The sequence below is a fragment of the Drechmeria coniospora genome, chromosome 02 (assembly GCF_001625195.1).
Source record: "Drechmeria coniospora strain ARSEF 6962 chromosome 02, whole genome shotgun sequence".
NCBI lineage: Eukaryota > Fungi > Ascomycota > Sordariomycetes > Hypocreales > Ophiocordycipitaceae > Drechmeria > Drechmeria coniospora.
In genome coordinates, this window is record NC_054390.1 from 2,797,731 (window position 1) to 2,815,226 (window position 17,496).

At 58.3% G+C, this 17,496-nt stretch overlaps 7 protein-coding genes across 7 annotated transcripts; 4 read left to right on the top strand and 3 right to left on the bottom strand.

Moving 5' to 3' along the window:
• Positions 1-1,498: 1,498 nt before the first annotated feature.
• On the bottom strand, positions 1,499-1,985 carry DCS_03910 (uncharacterized protein; the record flags this gene model as incomplete). Its single annotated transcript, XM_040801223.1, has 2 exons — positions 1,499-1,849; positions 1,917-1,985. The coding sequence occupies 2 exons, from the start codon at positions 1,983-1,985 to the stop codon at positions 1,499-1,501; spliced, it is 420 nt and encodes a 139-aa protein (XP_040656256.1).
• Positions 1,986-2,381: 396 nt separating this feature from the next.
• On the top strand, positions 2,382-3,181 carry DCS_03911 (uncharacterized protein; the record flags this gene model as incomplete). The annotated part of the gene is made up of 2 exons (XM_040801224.1): positions 2,382-2,462; positions 2,876-3,181. 2 exons carry the CDS (start codon positions 2,382-2,384, stop codon positions 3,179-3,181), a joined length of 387 nt encoding a protein of 128 aa, XP_040656257.1.
• A 1,015-nt stretch (positions 3,182-4,196) lies between these two features.
• On the top strand, positions 4,197-4,874 carry DCS_03912 (uncharacterized protein; the record flags this gene model as incomplete). The annotated part of the gene is made up of 1 exon (XM_040801225.1): positions 4,197-4,874. One exon carries the CDS (start codon positions 4,197-4,199, stop codon positions 4,872-4,874), a length of 678 nt encoding a protein of 225 aa, XP_040656258.1.
• A 320-nt stretch (positions 4,875-5,194) lies between these two features.
• Positions 5,195-5,874, bottom strand: DCS_03913 (hydrogen voltage-gated channel 1; the record flags this gene model as incomplete). The annotated part of the gene is made up of 2 exons (XM_040801226.1): positions 5,195-5,474; positions 5,534-5,874. 2 exons carry the CDS (start codon positions 5,872-5,874, stop codon positions 5,195-5,197), a joined length of 621 nt encoding a protein of 206 aa, XP_040656259.1.
• A 2,396-nt stretch (positions 5,875-8,270) lies between these two features.
• DCS_03914 (putative rrm-type rna binding protein) lies at positions 8,271-8,985 on the top strand (the record flags this gene model as incomplete). Its single annotated transcript, XM_040801227.1, has 3 exons — positions 8,271-8,369; positions 8,423-8,679; positions 8,736-8,985. The coding sequence occupies 3 exons, from the start codon at positions 8,271-8,273 to the stop codon at positions 8,983-8,985; spliced, it is 606 nt and encodes a 201-aa protein (XP_040656260.1).
• A 2,518-nt stretch (positions 8,986-11,503) lies between these two features.
• DCS_03915 (putative E3 ubiquitin-protein ligase hulA) lies at positions 11,504-14,386 on the top strand (the record flags this gene model as incomplete). The annotated part of the gene is made up of 7 exons (XM_040801228.1): positions 11,504-11,535; positions 11,601-11,623; positions 11,686-11,724; positions 11,803-11,908; positions 11,968-12,104; positions 12,189-14,226; positions 14,287-14,386. The coding sequence occupies 7 exons, from the start codon at positions 11,504-11,506 to the stop codon at positions 14,384-14,386; spliced, it is 2,475 nt and encodes an 824-aa protein (XP_040656261.1).
• Positions 14,387-15,295: 909 nt separating this feature from the next.
• Positions 15,296-16,121, bottom strand: DCS_03916 (mitochondrial NADH-ubiquinone oxidoreductase 20 kD subunit; the record flags this gene model as incomplete). The annotated part of the gene is made up of 3 exons (XM_040801229.1): positions 15,296-15,746; positions 15,834-16,011; positions 16,079-16,121. 3 exons carry the CDS (start codon positions 16,119-16,121, stop codon positions 15,296-15,298), a joined length of 672 nt encoding a protein of 223 aa, XP_040656262.1.
• Positions 16,122-17,496: the final 1,375 nt, after the last annotated feature.

Consider the following 17,496-nt stretch of genomic DNA (forward strand, 5'->3'; position numbering starts at 1 on the left):
ACGGTACGTTGGATCGTTGGTTGCCGAGCTCCACGTGCAGGGGCACTGTACGGAGCAGCAGTGCGGCGCCGATTGATACCTGACGCCTAGTTCGCCGTGGCCGTCGTCGCCGCTTCGGGTGCCACGCCTCGCCTGGCCTCGCCTGGCCTCGCCGCGCTTCATCCAGCCCAGACGAAGGGACCCCTTTCTCGACTCGTGTCCGTCGGGCCCCCAACGTCGACGTGCCCCCAACGTCGACGTGCCGTGAATGCTGCCACTTCGACGTCCAATGCCTCGGGGGCACCCGTCGGGCCTGCCGATTGGTCATGCGGAAAGCGTGCATTTTCTTGCGAGCTTCGCACGGCCATCGGCGAAGGAAGAAATGGAGCCCTAGGCGAGCCAGATATGGTGCTGCGATGGATCGACGGCACGTGAACCGTCGTCATCGCACGGGACGACATGGCCAGCCACCGTCGGCCGGTGACGACGCGACAGTGGAGGAGGCCCCGGGAGAGGAGGCGCTGTGCTGTGGTGGGGTGCCAAGGCATCCACGAGCGCCCAAGTCGCCGCTAGAGAGGATGTATATTGTACGAGTACATGTAGCGCATCTGTAACTCTAATTATAATTGCCGTCGCGAGCGAGCGTTCAAGTACAGGTACATGCACATCCATCCTCGTGTCAAGTGCACTGGGCGCAGCACCCCGTTCGGTAGGTGTAACTGTACTTTGGTCCACGTACAGTGCTTGGTGTCAGATGTTAGGCACTGCAGGCTACAGGACTAAGTTGGTACAGCACCAACTTACAGTAGTACTAGACACTAAGTAGGTAATTACTACTCCGTACCTAGTACCTACTAGAGGTAGCAGATGCCCAACTCTGTACCCACCAGCCGCTGTACTTGGCTCCAGCTGTACAGAGTACGGAGCACACCTGCTGGAAATTACTTGGACCTACCTAACCTGGGAGGTCTGTCCTTGCCCGCCTGCTTATTGCCCGCTGATCCACCACGAAACGTTGCGTGGCACCATGCCATCGCACCTCAAGCCACCAGCCACCGGACCGACACACCCGACCAGCGCAACCACATGCTGCTGCCTTTCCCGTCCCACGGCCCAATCAATCTTTGCACGCCTATCTCTCCGTCCCGTCCTCGCACGACGAATTAAGGGAGATCGATCGATCGAACGAGCAAGGCTGCTAGGACTCCATACGCCGACGGTCTATTCTTGGCAGCGCTGAACAAGCGATGCACGATGCACTCGCTCGACCGATGCTTACCATACGTGCCCTCGTGGCTTGGCTTCATCACGAAGCGTGACCGACGCTCGACCATGGCCGTCGATGCCATCACACTAGTGCCCCGACCATGTAGCGCCGCGCATGTGCACGCACGGCACCGTTTTCCACGGGCTTTCCAGGCGGATGCTCCCTTTGTCGCCGCTGGAAGAGCAGGGTGGTGCGGCGCAGGTACCGTGCACGCCGCGGTGCCGCTGCGGAGGTGAACGAATGGCCGAGCCCTCAGGCGACAGTCTCCTGCTGCTGCCGCACGGGCAAAACGCTCGACGGCGCCCTCTCGCCAGCCTGGGTCGTCGCCGTCTCCGCCGTCGGCTTGGCCGCGGCGCTCGAGGCGTGACGGTATACCCTCACCGTGTTGTCCTCGCCCGCGCTCGCCATGGTCTCGCCGTGAATGTCGACCCAGAAGCAGACCCCCTCGTGGCCGTCGATGCGTTGGAGCACCTCCTTGCTCTTGACGTCCCACAGCACGATGGTCCCGTCCTCGCTGGCCGAGGCGATGAACGGCTCGCCCTCGAGCGTGGCGAAGCAGCCGCCGACGGCAAACTTTTCGTTCCGGTGGCCCTGGTACGTCTTCTTGACCGTGCCCGCCACGTAGTCCCAGAGCCGGATGAAGTTGTCGAGGTTGAAGGCGAGCACGAACCGGCCGTTGGGCGAGAAGCACACGTTGGCCACGGCCGGGTTGTCCTCGTGCACGAGCGTCCGGAGGCATTGGCCCGTCGACGTGTCCCACACGCGGCTGCGCAGCCCGTCCACCCGTCAGCGGCCGATGATGCGGCGGGGGGGGAGGGGGAGGGGGTGGGTTCGAGGGGAAGCCTACATCAAACCATCCGTCGAGCAGCTGACGACGAGCGTTCCGTCCTGGCAAAAGTCTATGCCGCTCACCGGGTCGCTGTGGGCCGGCAGGCTCCTCATGAGCCGCCCGGCCCTCACGTCCCACAGGAAGACGGCCTCGTCGTAGGAGCCGCTGGCGAGGATGTTGCCCTTGGGCGAGAAGGCGAGGCAGTGGATGTAGCTGTGGTGCCCCCGCAGGGCCGCCATCTCCCGTTCGGCCCCCGTCTTGCGCGTCGTCGTCTTCGGCCGACCCGTCACGCGATCCCACAGCCGAATGGCCTTGTCGTCCGAGCCCGTCGCCAGCGTGTTGCTGTCGGGCGTCCAGGCGAGGCAGCTCACGCCCGCCATGTGGCCCGTGAGCGTGTCCATGTGCGCGCCCGTGTCGGCGTCCCAGATCTTGAGCGTCCCGTCCGCCGACGCCGACGCGATGAAGCGCCCGTTGGGCGAGATGCGCACCTGGGAGACGGCCTTTGTGTGCCCGTGCAGGACGAGATGCGGCCGGTAATCGGGCCTCGCCGCTTCCTTGGCTCGCCGCGTCGACGGCTTCCGGCTCGCCGCCGCGGGGGAGTAGCCTGGCGATCGACTGCCGGCGGAGCAGGAGCTCGTCGAGCGGGACGGCCGCCGCCGGGCCTGCGATCGAGTTTGTGACCGACGTGCCGATTCGGACCGCCCGTCGGCGTCGAAGCTGGATCGAGACATTGAGCGCCGTCTGGACCGTGAGCGAGACGGCGAGGGCGACCGTGATGGCGACCGCGCTCGCTTGGGCAGCGTCGGATCCTCTTTGCTCTGGGAATCCTCCGCGACGGTCGAGCTCCTCCTGCTCCGGCTCCTGCTCCTGCTCCTGCTCCGGCTCCTGCTCCTGCTCCTGCTCCTATGCGTGCTCCTGTGCGTGCTCCTGTGCGTGCTCCTGTGCGTGCTCCTGTGCGTGCTCCTGTGCGTGCTCCTGTGCGTGCTCCTGCTCCGGCTCCGGCTCCGGCTCATGCTTCCGTCATTTCTCCTGCTGCCGCTCCTGCTGCTGCGTCGGCTCGGACTCCCCCTTCTGCTCCGGCTCCGGCTCCGGCTCCGACTCCTTGACGCGTCGATTCGTGAGCCCGACCGTCGGGGCGAGGTGTCGCCGGTCTTCCGCCGCTTCAGCGGTGGTGTCGCACCCGCATGCGCATCCGGCGTGGGATCCATGGCTGATTCGGAAAGGCTGCGTGAGGGCGAGGCTGAAGGCCGTGAAGTACGGTGTTGGCGTGCAGGCTACGAAGTAGTACGAAGTACATGTACATGTACAGGGTACGGAGTACGGAGAACAAGGAGGGTACAGTACATTGAACACGGTGCACGGAACGCCGCCGTCCAGGTACCGAAGTGACAAGGGTCAAGGTGGGCTCTCCGTGGACTTGCCATTGTCGGTGTCATTCATTGGCTCCTCTCCCCTGCTTGGTAATGTACAGCTACAGCTACTGTACGGAGTAGTGTACTCCGTACAGCTGCTGCTGTGCAACTACCGTACTACTGTAGTTGTCCATGTACGCTACTAGGTACTGTAGTTGTCCATGTACACTACTGTAGTTGTACATGTACAGCAAGTACTTGCACTCCATAGGTATTATTAGCTGAGCCCGTCCACCGTGACGGTAGGTTTTTCAGATCCGATCACGTGCCATCGACGGCGAATCTTTGCCCCACATGCCCTACATTGTCGGACCTCGTGACAGGATCTTTGCCGCACTTCCACCTCGTGCCAACCCCGATTCCCGGCTCCCATCGCCACCCTCACTTCCCGACCGACGAATCCGACTCCCGACTGTGGCTCTGCGGTTCCCTCTCCCTTCTCGACACACATCAACAACCATAACCGTTTTCGTCTTCCTTCGTCTCCGTGTACCGAGCACAATCACCGACTCCCGCTGCTGCTCTCCCGTCGTGTCAGCAGTGGGGTCATTCCAACACGGCCATCCGCGCATCTCCCGCCTCCCGCAACGTGAGCCTCGCCTTGCCTGTCATCCCCCTTGACGCCTTCGCGGGCCGTGAGAGCTTCTTGTTCGCTAACTCTCGTCTCTCAGGCACGGACGCTGCTCAAGGTCCCAACTGACGTCCTGCTATGGCCGCCAAGCAACCGTCTCCGCAGGAATCCCCTGAGCAGCTACTCGACGTCTTCAAGGCGGCCGCTCTATCGGTGACGAAACTGTACAAGACATCGGCGCTGAACGAGTCACGTGCACGGACCGAGGGGTATCAGGAGTGTCTGGACGAACTGCTTCAGTTTCTGGACAAGGAAAACCTGGGCTTGCGCGACGGGGAAGGGTGGAAGATACGAGCTTGGGCGACCGAGCGGCTTGACGGACGGGAAGCCATCATTCACAACACGGAGAGCGAAGACGAGGTCGACCGAAGCGACCGGACAACCTCTCCCGAGCTCACGCGCACGAGCACCGAACCGCAAGCACAAGCCCAGCGCGCCAGCGAGCCGCCGGCGCCTACCATCTCGTCGATACCGGAGGAGCCTGCACGAATCATCGTCCCGACGCAGGAGAACTTCACCTTTCAATCTTCGCACCCCTATCCCAACATTGCCACACTCGATCTGTCCGACACGCAGCACGCGACGAGGAGCTCCAAGGGTCGACTAAACGGGTCCAAATCCAGCGGCAGGACAGGCGCGCATCTGGGTCGTGGAGCCGGGTCGAAGCGCCGATGGGATTTTGATGACTTTTTCGGCGGGTGCCTCAACAGCAAAGATCCCTTCAGCGGCGGCGGCAAGAGGAGTCGCCACGCGTGATGTTCCGCGTGGCGACGATCGTGTCGAATGGTCACGAGCGCGATATTTCATGCATTTCATCTTCTCCATCGGCATCGGGAGGGTAGCGTGCGGCATGGGCATCGGGTCACATCAATAGGGCAGCATATGGATGGCGTTTTGAGACGTGGTGTGACGGAATACACTCGTGTTGTCGTGGAAGTACTTCGCCATGGGGTGGCGTGGCGAGGGTAGATGTCTGTGTTTTACATTTGGTCCATCATCAGCGCTGGCAAATAAGGTCTCGAGTGAAAGAAATAGACGTCAACGAGTGAATGAGCGCACGCGCCGTCCGAACCGCCTTATTCGCGTCCGGCGTAATCGTGAGAATCAAGGCCACGACCAAGCTGAGCCCTGAGGAGCCTATTCTCGCCCTCGAGCTCCTCGATTTGCTGCTCCATCATCTCCATCCTTTCCGTCGCGCCCACGACGACTTCCTCGGAGATCTTGGCCAATCGCCAGAGTCGGAGGACGACGATGAAGGAGCCGATGGACTCGGCGACGCCCTGAGATCCAAGGTCGATGGCGAAGCTCGTGACGATGACGACCGAGTCGAACAGATGAAACCGGGTTGCGAGGTAACTTGACGTCACGTCAGCACGCTGGTGCAACCCGTGGCCGGCGGCGGGTGGCGACGATACCTGGGCCCAAACGAGAAGAGGCACGCCGCCAACTCGAGCATGAAGAGAGAGCTAAAGACGAGCGCGGCGACCTCGAGACCGGCCGTGACGGCTTCCACCCAGGGCTCGTCCTCGCCGTCCATCTCGCAGGCGATGAGCCGGAGGAAGAGGTTTGCGAGCAAGGCCACGACATCGAGGGCGACGACAGCCATGATTATGAAATGCTTCTTGCGACTTCCGAGGAGCTGCCTTCCGAGCCGACGGGAGCGGTCGAGATGCTGTGCAAACTTGGTGCCAAATGACGGGAGCTGACGGCTGCCGTGGGCACGCGGGAGGAGCGGGTCGGAGTCATGGTCGGCCATGGCGATGCTGGGACTTGGCGGAAATGATGGGACGCGCTCTCTCCTCTAGTCGCAGTAGCATACGGTTGCGTTGTTCGCCTACGGCAGACGAAAGGTGGACGGTCGTTGCACCGTGACGACGGCAGGACGGTATCCTGTTCTGTAAAGGGAGGGAAATGGCATGGAGGGAAGGGAAACTGGTCAGAGGTGCGGCCAACGATAAAGGGTAGAAATGCATCTACCCAAGGGGCAGCTCAGCGTTTGGGGAATCTAGACAGGGAGCGTTCTGCAGCTTTGCAGGGTTGCTTCGTTCTACGGTGCATGGCATTCGTATGGCACCGGTCGAGGTGTTGGGGGTGAAGTGCAGAGAAGTCGCTAGAAGAGGCACTGGCGATGTGACCCTGCACTCTGGATAATCCGGAGTAGGAATGCTGGGCGATCCCACCACCCCGCATTTTGGGCTTGGCATTGGGCAGGGATCTGCAACGTCAACTTTGCTGTCGACCATTTTTCACATGGACGTGAAACAAACATATTCTGCTCTCTTTTTTTTCCATCAAATAAATTCCGGGCAAATCTTCTTTGTTTCCTGTGTCCCTGCTAACAGCTTTTCGAACACCATCCGTCTTTTTTTCCTGCATGAACTTGGTTGTCTGGAGAATGTGTAGATGCGTGACCAGGTTGTTTCCGTATCAGTCGGTCTCGACATGACAATTTTGTAACTGTGCGCCGTCATTGGGGAAATGTGTCCGTAAGAGAAAGACTATTTGTGCTATATTCGAAGCTTGTCTTGTGGGAAGCGCTTGATTCTTGGCATCGTGTTTGGCTCCTTGCCATAGCGCCCAAGGTCCACGGGGGGCATTCATCCGAGGATGAAACGAATCCCAGCAGAAGGAGAGAGTGAAACAAATGAATCGAGCTCGATAATCTTGGTCAGATACCGCGTTTTGACATGGCAGCTGTGTTGCGCCTGGCTCACGTCTGTCCGTCACTCGTTGACGTCGTGAATCATCATGGTCATGTATGCGAGGTTGAAGCAGGTGCACCACATCCGGTAGGGGTTTGGGTCGTGCCGGGAAAAAATGACTCTTTTATTCCTCGAACTTGGACCAAAGGCATGTCCGATTGTCACGACGACCCCTTTGGGATTTCATGATGCTGATGATGCTGTTGGCGTCGGGTTTGGCGTCGTGGTGAGATGAGCTACGTTGTCTCATTCCGTCCTCGGTCGGTATCAGCCTCCTGGAAGACCTTGTTTGCGCATAGTGAATAAGGCGAATAGGAAAGATGCAGAAGATGCAGCACGCAGTCCGAAAAATCCAGTGCGGAAAATCCAGTGCAAATCATTCGTGAATTTCTCAAGAATCCCTCCCCATGCTATCAAACCTCAAGCCCGCCCTGGCCGTATCAACGTCAGCTACCCGGGACCACGGGGCACTGATACGCAGTAGGTAGCAGCAACCGCATCGACCATATCAAGTCATTCGTGTCTCCAGCCCATTTGGTGCCCATGTCGATTCGTACGGAATAGACTGGTCTACTCGCTTCGGGCGGTCGTGGCGGAATCATGTCGAAATAATGTCAAATGCTAGCAGTATGATCCGGAGCAGCTGCGCATTTCCTCGTGTCGATTTCATGCAATGGCATCCAGGGGAAGAGGCGAAAAAGGACACAACAATGTCCCAACCTGCTCAAACCTCCGTGATAACTTGACCAAGAGAATCATTGACACGTGTCACAGCAAAAGTATTGCAAGTTGGGGGCGGAAGGAACGATGGAACCATTTGGATGACGGCAAGAACGGTACCTGGTGTGAGGCGCGACTGCCCAAATTGGCAAATCGCACGGACCAACGCGATGCCGCAGTCTAGAGTACTTACGTAAGTACAGTATGTAGTAATTACAAGTACTCGGTACTCCGAATTACAGTAATACTACACAGTACGGAGCAAGTTCTTAGTACTTGTACCCCAAACTTACAGCCCGCAGAGACAAACTCTCGGGTGGCTTGGCGGTCAGTGTCGTACTCTAGGACCGGGAAAACCTCGGAACCTGCATTAGACCAAGGTGGCTTGCGCATCAAGTTCCTACCATCATGCGTCTCTTCCGACTTTCTGGTTGGCTTTTTTTTTCTCTCGCTCGTCCAGTTCATTCCGCCACGCCTCTGTGATTCATCGCAGCCATCATTCGGGTCGGCAGAGATCTACGCCGTACGTGTTGCCGCTCCATTTTTGTTTTATTTTGGTCCGTCTAGCCTCAAGCCAGCTGCGTCCTGCTCGGCCGTCGTCACACCAAAGACTTGGCGAGCAAACCTGGACGAGGCGACAAAGGTTCGGAGAGTCGCTAACTTTTTCGTCTCTCCCAGAACCCAACGCAAGCGCAGAAGCCGACGACGCCGAAAGCGGCCGACAGAGAGGATGGCGGACCCAATACCCAAAGAAGATGGCGTCGTCGTCGCCGTCGCCGACGACGTGGACGAGCGCGATCCCGTCACCGACATCGCGGCGAGCGAGGAGGTGCGTGAGGCGCGACAAGAGGTGGAAGGGAAAACTGACGTGGCGCCCGGCAGGAAGAGATCACGGCCATGAAGCGGCGCGTGGCGGAGATGGAGGAGGAGGCCAAGAAGCTCCGCGAGATGCAGGCGACGCTCGAGCAGCAGTCGGCCGATCTCTCCGAGGACAAGGAGTCGGTTGACTCGCGCAGCATCTTTGTCGGAAACGTCGACTACTCGGCCTCGCCCGAAGAGATCCAGGCACATTTCCAGAGCTGCGGCTCCATCAACCGCGTCACCATCCTCCTGGACAAGTTCACCGGACAACCAAAGGGGTAGGCCTCGGCGCTCCGTGACGGACGCCACCGCCCGCTGACGCACCCTCCCGCAGCTACGCCTACGTCGAATTCACGGAGCCGAGCCTCGTGGCGCAGGCCCTCGTCCTGAACGAGAGCGTCTTCAAGGGCCGCAACATCAAGGTGACGCCGAAGCGCACCAACGTCCCGGGCATGACCCGCGGCCGCGGACGTGGTGGATACCGCGGCGGCCGGGGCTTCTACGGACGAGGCGGCGGCTACCCCCCTCGAGGCGGCTACCGCGGCGGAGGCCGGGGCCGTGGCCGAGGCTTCACGCCTTACTAGGACCAGGGAGGTGAAACCTGAAGCGCGGAAGCCGGCCTGCAGGTTGGGAACGCAGCTGACGCTCGCCGCGGTCCTGTAGGATAAAACGACACGTCGAAGAGCTCGACCGAGGTCGATCCGGAGGAGGAAGAGACTGGGAGAAGCCGCGACGGTCCTGTCGAAAGATGCCACCGCAGAAGACAGTAATCGGAGTTAAGGTCTGACATGGAGATTGTCGATGACGACTCGGCCTTGGCCGGCTGCATGAAGAGAACCGGCTGCTCTCTGGTCATGGCCGTACGGCGCGCCATGGCCACGCGGGCGAGAGCAGCGGCATCCTTGGCCCGACCATGACGCCTGTCGGCCTTTTGGTGACGGCCGCTGCCGTGAACCGGTTCGTGCTCGTCACCCCTTGCCGCGGGGCATGCAGGCAACGATACGAGATGACGATTCCACCTCGACGGTCATGGATGGTTGGAAACTGGTAAAATAATTCCTGGTCGAGACTACCGTAATTACAGTACAAGCATGCACTGCTCGTATCAGGCGGGTACTTGCTGTACATGTACTTGATGTAGGTGGACAGCACAAGTACGGAGTATTACTGTATGTGCAAGCAAGTACGTACCTAGTACGGAGTACAGTACTGTACATTGTTCAATTCATATGTACTTGTACACCGTACTCCGTACTGTCCCATCTTGTACTTGCATTGTACTTGCAGTAATATTACGGAGTAAAGTAATAGTTGTAGTGTGCAAGTACCTTGTACGCATGCACATATAAGTACAAGTGATACTTGCTACTAGGTACCAAGTACATAGGTACCTAGTCGTCCAGCACGCCCCTAAAGTGTACTGCTGGACGGATACGAAGCACTGTACAGTACTTACCTAGTACTTACATGTACACTTGCACAGTATTCCGTACGGAGTACGGAGTACTTGGGCAGGTACTTGTCTTCGGAAGGCCTCGCGACCTGTTTGCCCCCCGGTGTGCGGGCAGATTGGCTCACCAGGCTCACCAACCCGCGCTTTGCGAAGGTGCCCATGTATTACTCCGTACAACCCTAGCACTTATGGCTGTCGCCTAGCCATCCGTCTTCCTCACCGACTTGATGAATGGATTCTGGTGGCTCGACAATCTGTGCACCCTGATTGTTACCCTTGTACCTACCTACCAAGGTTCGCGGACGAGTATCGTTTGCACAAAGTACAAGTACTCCGTGAGTGTACTTACTGCAGTTGTACACCGGCAGTGCTTAAGTACCTACTACTAGGTACTTACTTAAATACACCTACTAACTGTACAGAACACCTGCTTGTGCATCTACACCCATAGGCTACAGGACATACCTAGGTACAGTGCAGGTGGTGCAAGTAAGAACTAATTACGACGTAATTACTTACCTACCTACTACTAGGTAGGTACTTGACAACCGCACAATCAATAAGTACAGTACAGTACTAGTAGTTGTACTTGGTGCCTAGCAGTCTCGCAAGCCCTACCAGTCGGTGCCAGGTTGTCCATAGGTGCCTGTACTTGGTATTCCGTAGAGCCGTACTCCGTCCTGTACTCCGTCCCAGGAGGCAATCGTAGGAGCTGCAGCAAGAACTTGTAGAAACTACATCTCCAATGTGCATGTGGGTGTGCGTCGCAAAACCCAACCACGGGGAACCTGTTTGCATGAGTGGCAGTGCCTCGGCGGAGTGATGGAACCTGAGCAGCGGCCACAAACGCTCAAGTCGAGAGGTTCGTCGATGATCGATTCATGCCCCCCCCCCCCCCCTGCTGGAACCCTCCATCCCAAGCTGCTAGGTACCGTTATTACCACCGCTAGGTAATACCTAGTAGGCAACCTGACACTGCGCCTGTCCACTGGCCCAGCACGGCGCTGCCTTCTCACTGGACGGCGGTCCCGCCAAGAAGTTCAAGGCCCAATAGAAAGCCGTTGCCAGCTACCCCTCTTGCCCTCTTGCGCCTGGAACGGATCGGAGGCGCAATCGCTCAACCAGCAGCAACCCAACTTGCAAGCCGCTCGCACTTGGCTGCACCTCCAATTTTAGTCCCCCTTTGCCTTCTCTGCATCTGTCATCATCAACAGCCTCGTTCCCCGTCATCCTTCTTCATCCATTGCTCATCTCTCGCTGCCGCTCGTTGACCCGTCGCTGCCATCCGTGGCCGCTGCCGTCACGTGGTCCCCTCTCGACGCCGCACCGCCGCCGCCTTTCGTCTCGCAGCTGTGGGGAGACGAAGCGGGGAGAGGTCCGCGCTTCTGCACTGCCTCAGCACCTCGCTCGGCTTACCACACCACACGTTGCAACTTGCATGACGGCCCCGTGCTCGTTCGCTTCCTCCCTCTCACGCCCCTTGTCGTGCCGGAAGCCGTATTCGCCAGAAGTCGTACCCGTCGTCGGACGAGGAGCCACCTAGAAGCTCATCTCACCGGCCGGCTGCCATTTCTTTGCCTCGCCTCCGACGCAACCCCGGGCCGTAGTCCGTCGTTTGCTTGCCCGCGTGCCGAGCCGGCTTCTTCAACATGAGCGGCCGCGTCGAGTCCGGGCTTCCCAGGTGAGTGCAGGCGACGAGGAAACGCCGCACGTCGTTGGGTTTCCCACCGTTAACCGCATCTCCAGCAAGCCCAATGTCCGCGTGACGAGTACGTCTTCACACCGCCGCCTCCGCATCGTCCGAATCTCTCTCCGTCTGACTTGATCGCAGTCATCGCCGCCGATGGCCTCTACAAGCGAGATGTGTTTCGTAAGTCCCATCCATCGGCGGACCCTTCTTCTGCCGACGCCGAAAATGCCGAGTCGCGCTGACGAGACGCCCGCCCAGGCTTCCCCGACCCCTTTGCCGTGGCGACCATCAACGGCGAGCAGACCAAGACGACGACCGTGAGCAAGAGGACGCTAAATCCGTACTGGAACGAGAGCTTTGACTTGTAGGGCTGTCCCACCCGATGCCGTGCTCGGATCGCACGCGAAGCTCACACATGCGCAGCCGGGCCAACGAAGGCAGCATTCTAGCAGTCCAAGTTTTTGATCAAAAGAAATTCAAGAAGAAGGACCAAGGCTTCCTCGGCGTCATCAACATTCGAGTCGGCGACGTCATGCCGGACCTTGGACCCGATGCTGAGGGTGAGACGACTTTTCCCTCCTTCATGGCCTCGTCGTGAATCGTCATCGTGTTGTGCTCCGTGCTGACGGCGAGTTTCCCTGCAGATCAGATGCTCACGCGAGATCTCAAGAAGTCGACGGACAACCTCGTCGTTCACGGAAAGCTCATCATTAACCTTTCCTGCAACTTGAGCACACCCGTTCGCGGAGGACCGGCACCGAGCAGCGGACCGTTGCTGTCGGCTCCTGGTTCGTCGAGCATGTCTAACCTTGCGGCGCCGCTCGACAACAGAGCTGGGTCGTCGTCCATGGCGGGGCCGAACGGAATGGCCAACGGCAGCTCCGTCAACCTCGCCCACCATCCCGCCAGCGCCAGCGCGACGCCCATGCCTGGCGCCGCGTCCGAGGGCAACCTGCCACGCCCGACCAGCCAGCTCAGCCCGTTCGAGGATAACCAGGGCCGTCTTCCGGGCGGCTGGGAGCGTCGGGAGGACAATCTGGGACGAACCTACTACGTGGACCACAACACCCGCACCACGAGCTGGAACCGCCCGACCGCCGTCGGCGCCGCCGAGCAGCGAAGCGACAGGGAGGCGGCCACGCAGGTGGAGCGTCAGAGACACCAGAACCGCACCCTGCCCGAGGATAGAACGGGCACGAGCTCGCCCAGCCCGCAGCAGCAGCAGCAGGGTGCCGTGCCTCCGGGTGGTAGCCCGACGGCCGCCAACAGCACTCTGGCCCCCAGCACCGGCTCCTCGATGATGCACACCGGAGCCACCAGTCCCGGTACGGGAGAGCTCCCGCCTGGCTGGGAGCAGCGATGGACCCCCGAGGGCCGACCGTACTACGTCGATCACAATACGAGGACCACGACTTGGGTCGACCCGCGCCGCCAGCAGTACATCCGCATGTACGGCGGACAGAACAACGCCAACGGCCAGATCCAGCAGCAGCCCGTTTCTCAGCTCGGACCTCTCCCTAGCGGCTGGGAGATGCGGTTGACGAACACGGCTCGCGTCTACTTTGTCGACCACAACACGAAGACGACCACCTGGGATGACCCACGCCTGCCCTCGTCTCTGGACCAGAACGTTCCTCAGTACAAGAGAGACTTCCGGCGCAAGTTGATCTACTTCCGGTCGCAGCCGGCGATGCGCATTCTCAGCGGGCAATGCCACATCAAGGTCCGACGATCGCACATTTTCGAAGATTCCTTTGCCGAAATCACGCGGCAGTCGCCCGCGGATTTGAAGAAGCGGTTGATGATCAAGTTTGACGGAGAGGACGGCCTCGACTACGGCGGCTTGTCCCGCGAGTTCTTCTTCCTCTTGTCGCACGAAATGTTCAATCCCTTTTACTGCCTCTTCGAATACTCGGCCCACGACAACTACACGCTCCAGATAAATCCCCATTCGGGCATCAACCCCGAGCATCTGAACTACTTCAAGTTCATCGGACGAGTCGTCGGTCTCTCCATCTTCCACCGCCGCTTCCTCGATGCCTTCTTCATCGGCGCCCTCTACAAGATGGTACTGGGCAAGGCCGTGGCCCTGGCCGACATGGAGGGTGTCGATGCCGACTTCCACCGCTCGCTGCAGTGGATGCTGGACAACGACATTTCCGGCGGCATTCTCGAGCAGACCTTCTCCACCGAAGACGAACGCTTCGGCGTGCTGACGACGGAGGACCTCATCCCGAACGGCCGAAACATTGACGTGACCAACGAGAACAAGAAGGAGTACGTGGACCTCATGGTCAAGTGGCGCATCGAGAAGCGCATCGCCGAGCAGTTCCACGCCTTCAAGGAGGGGTTCCAGGAGCTCATCCCCCAGGATCTCATCAACGTCTTCGACGAGCGTGAGCTGGAGCTCCTCATAGGAGGCATTGCCGAGATTGACATCGACGACTGGAAGAAGCACACCGACTATCGCGGATACACGGAATCCGACGAAGTCATCCAAAACTTTTGGACCACGGTCCGGTCCTGGGACGGCGAGCAAAAGTCTCGTCTCCTGCAGTTTACCACAGGCACCTCCCGGATCCCCGTCAACGGCTTCAAGGATCTCCAGGGCAGCGACGGCCCGCGACGGTTCACCATCGAAAAGGCCGGCGAGATTACCAATCTTCCCAAGGCGCACACTTGGTGAGTCGGGGGAACGAGGGCGTCGTTTGCCGAGAGGGAAGGCTAACGTTTTCGATGCAGTTTCAATCGAATAGACTTGCCCGCGTACAAGAACATGGAGACATTGCAGCAGAAGCTAACGATAGCGGTGGAAGAAACGATGGGCTTTGGCCAGGAATGAAGTGACGTTGAGCAAGCGTGTCGTGCAGGTAGCCTGATGTTTCCGGCTTTCGACTTGATCCATCCTCGAGTTTGTTAGAAGTGTCTCGCTCGCTCTCCAAAATAAACCCCCCTCCCCCCTCCCTCCTCCCTCTTTCCGGGCATGCTCCCGCTCACTACATCTTTCATTTGGGTATGCTGCACTTTGTTGGAAGAGTCGATGGACGAGTTCGTTTGGCGCTGGTGGACTTTGTGTGTGTCTGTGATTATTTGTACGGAGCAGGAGGGGAAACAGGCACTCGCAGCTTGAACGAGCGAAGCAGAACAGAATCGGATTTAACTCGGAAGCTATCGGCCCCCCAGCAGCGCGAGGGTGACACAATGTGATGGATACGTTCATGGGCTCGCCATGAAAACGCCCAAAGAATGGTGGTGAAATACGCATGGCGATTGGTGATGAGTAAGGAGCGGCGGTCGCTTTTTGATTTGGGTTTCCAGCACGGTACAAGTACGGCTCATTCAATATTGCTTGTTTGTCCGCGGCTGCTGCAAATCAGTTCGTCTTGACCATGGCTGCCCAGTGTATCATCCGGCGCGTGCTTCTCGATGCATGGGCGCGTCGTGCTCGGAATGGACAGGTTCGGTTTCCCTTTAGGCCTTGGCAGCCAAAGCTCGAGCGACTTGCTACCGATCAGTCCCGGATGCACAGGGTCACGGGGAAACGCAAATAGATGGTACGAGTTATGCAGCGTTTGCAGCTGGCGAAACTATGTCGCTGCCCTGATCCCGATGTGTACAATGGCGGCAAGGAAAAAAAAAGACGAATAGGCCGGACCATGGCTCGTCCTGCTCTGGGTCCAGCACAAGAGCTCGTCACTCCATCTGGCGTTCCGTCCTCCGCCGCTCGTGGCTGGCTCCAACCCCAGCTCCTCTACCGCCTGTACCACATGCGCGTGATCTTGGTGTTGCGCATCTTGCGTTGAAGCTGAAAGATGCCGTACATCAGGGCCTCGCTGGTGGGCGGGCAGCCGGGGACGTAGATGTCGACGGGGACGATGCGGTCGCAGCCGCGAACGACGCTATAGCTGTAGTGGTAGTAGCCGCCTCCGTTGGCGCAGGAGCCCATGGAGATGACCCAGCGGGGTTCGGGCATTTGGTCGTAGACTTGGCGCAGGGCGGGGGCCATCTTGTTGGTGAGGGTGCCGGCGACGATCATGACGTCGGACTGTCGGGGCGAAGCACGGAAGATGATTCCCAGGCGATCCTGGTCGTAGCGGGGCGTGGAGAGGTGCATCATCTCGACGGCGCAGCAGGCGAGGCCAAACGTCATGGGCCACAGGGAGGATTGGCGCGCCCAGTTGGTGATGGCATCGAGGGAGGTGCTGGCAAGCAGGCTGGTCAGCCATCGGCCACGACAAGCAGGGCGGAGGGGTTGCTCGATTCTCGGCGCCGTTCCGGGGAACACCTACAGTGCGTATTCGAGGGGACCTTTGGTGGGCTCCTGGCTCGCAAGGGGAACTTCCTTGCGGGCCTTGGCCAGCGCCGAGGCACCGCTATGAGGCGTCAAAGAGCTCGCATGTCGACGCGAGCTGGAGGCGTCGAATGCGGCAGCAGCCCGGAAGGGCGCCAGGGCGGTCGTCGGCTTGACTGCTGGCCATTAGCGAACTCTTCACCGGGGAGCCGGCAAGCGAAGGCGAACGAGCAGGTGGCTCACCTCGCAGGGCCATCGAGGCCGCCTTTCGCGTCGACGGAAGCATCTCGACGCTGTGCTGACCCAGGGGGGGGGGTTGAAGGGGGGACAGGACAAAAGCGACTTGTCGTTGAGGTCGAGGATGGCGATGCTCCTGCTGGCACAGATGATAGATTCGCCTCCGTGCTAGCAATTGGCGGGACTCTGATTGGTTGGTAGGAGAGCTTGGTTGCGAAGATTAACCGAGATGTTCAGCCATTAAAATGTACGGAGTACTCGGTACGAAGTGACCCGTAATGCTGAGTAAGTACTGTACTGATAACTGCAAGTACTTAAGTACAACTACTCAGTTGCTTACTTAAGTGCACGCGCTTGTAAGTGCTACTCCGTCTACCCCTCAGTACTCCGTACAGTAATAAAAGTTTGGACATGCAATCAAGGCCATTACAGTATGCAGGTACCGAGGGTGTGTAAATACTGGGATTGACATTGGTTGCCACCACCCATTCGTTTCCCGTCGAAGGTTTCTACGATACTTACAGTACTCCGTACAGTACTTGCATTCCGATAAGTATGCACTTGCCGAGTTCATGTCCGTACTTTAAGTACTGCTATTGCAATAGAAAATGCACAAGATGTACTTTTGCATGTATTGTGTACCGTGTATATAAGTACTGTACTCGGGTGTAGTAAGTATTTGCATGTACAAAGTACAGTAGGGGTACGGGTACGCGCTGAAGGACGAGCACTCCGTACTGTCAGCTGCAAGCACTGCTAGGTTAGTAGTATCCGGTCGCTATCCTGATCCTCATTTCTTGCTTGCAGTATTCCTCCGTTCATGCTTGAGAATTCTTGGAGGCTGGGGGGCAGCAGCCAATAGAGTGAGTGGCTAGTAACGGTTCGTTGACCGGGCATAGTCTGCACATAGTCTGTGCTGTGGCAGACGACATTGATGCTGGTTCACACAAGCATACGACGGACGCAATCGCTCGTACGAGTATTACCTGTTCATGCATTTGCGATTCAAGACTTTGAAGGCTCATTACCTGCTAACTCGCATCACGTTGTACTGTACATGGCCCAGTAAGATGAAGGAGTAAATGTAAGCAAGTACACAGTACGAGTACGTAGGAAGGTACAAGTACTGTAATACTGGCATGGTTACACCTACTTACAGTACTTACAGTGCTTGAGTACTATAGCAGCTAAGAACAACAAGTATATTGCAAGTACTTACTTGTACTCCGTACTTGTAATGAAGCGAGTATTATCTGTACAGCACTTACAACTGTTACTCCGTACAGTAGAGAATGCAGTTCTAGTGTACAAGTACAGTACTCCGCACCCACTGTGCACTTTGCGCCCAGTACTTACAACCGCATAGTAGGTGTAAATGCAGTACAAGTACAAGTAATACAACCAAGTACTTACCCAAGTATGGA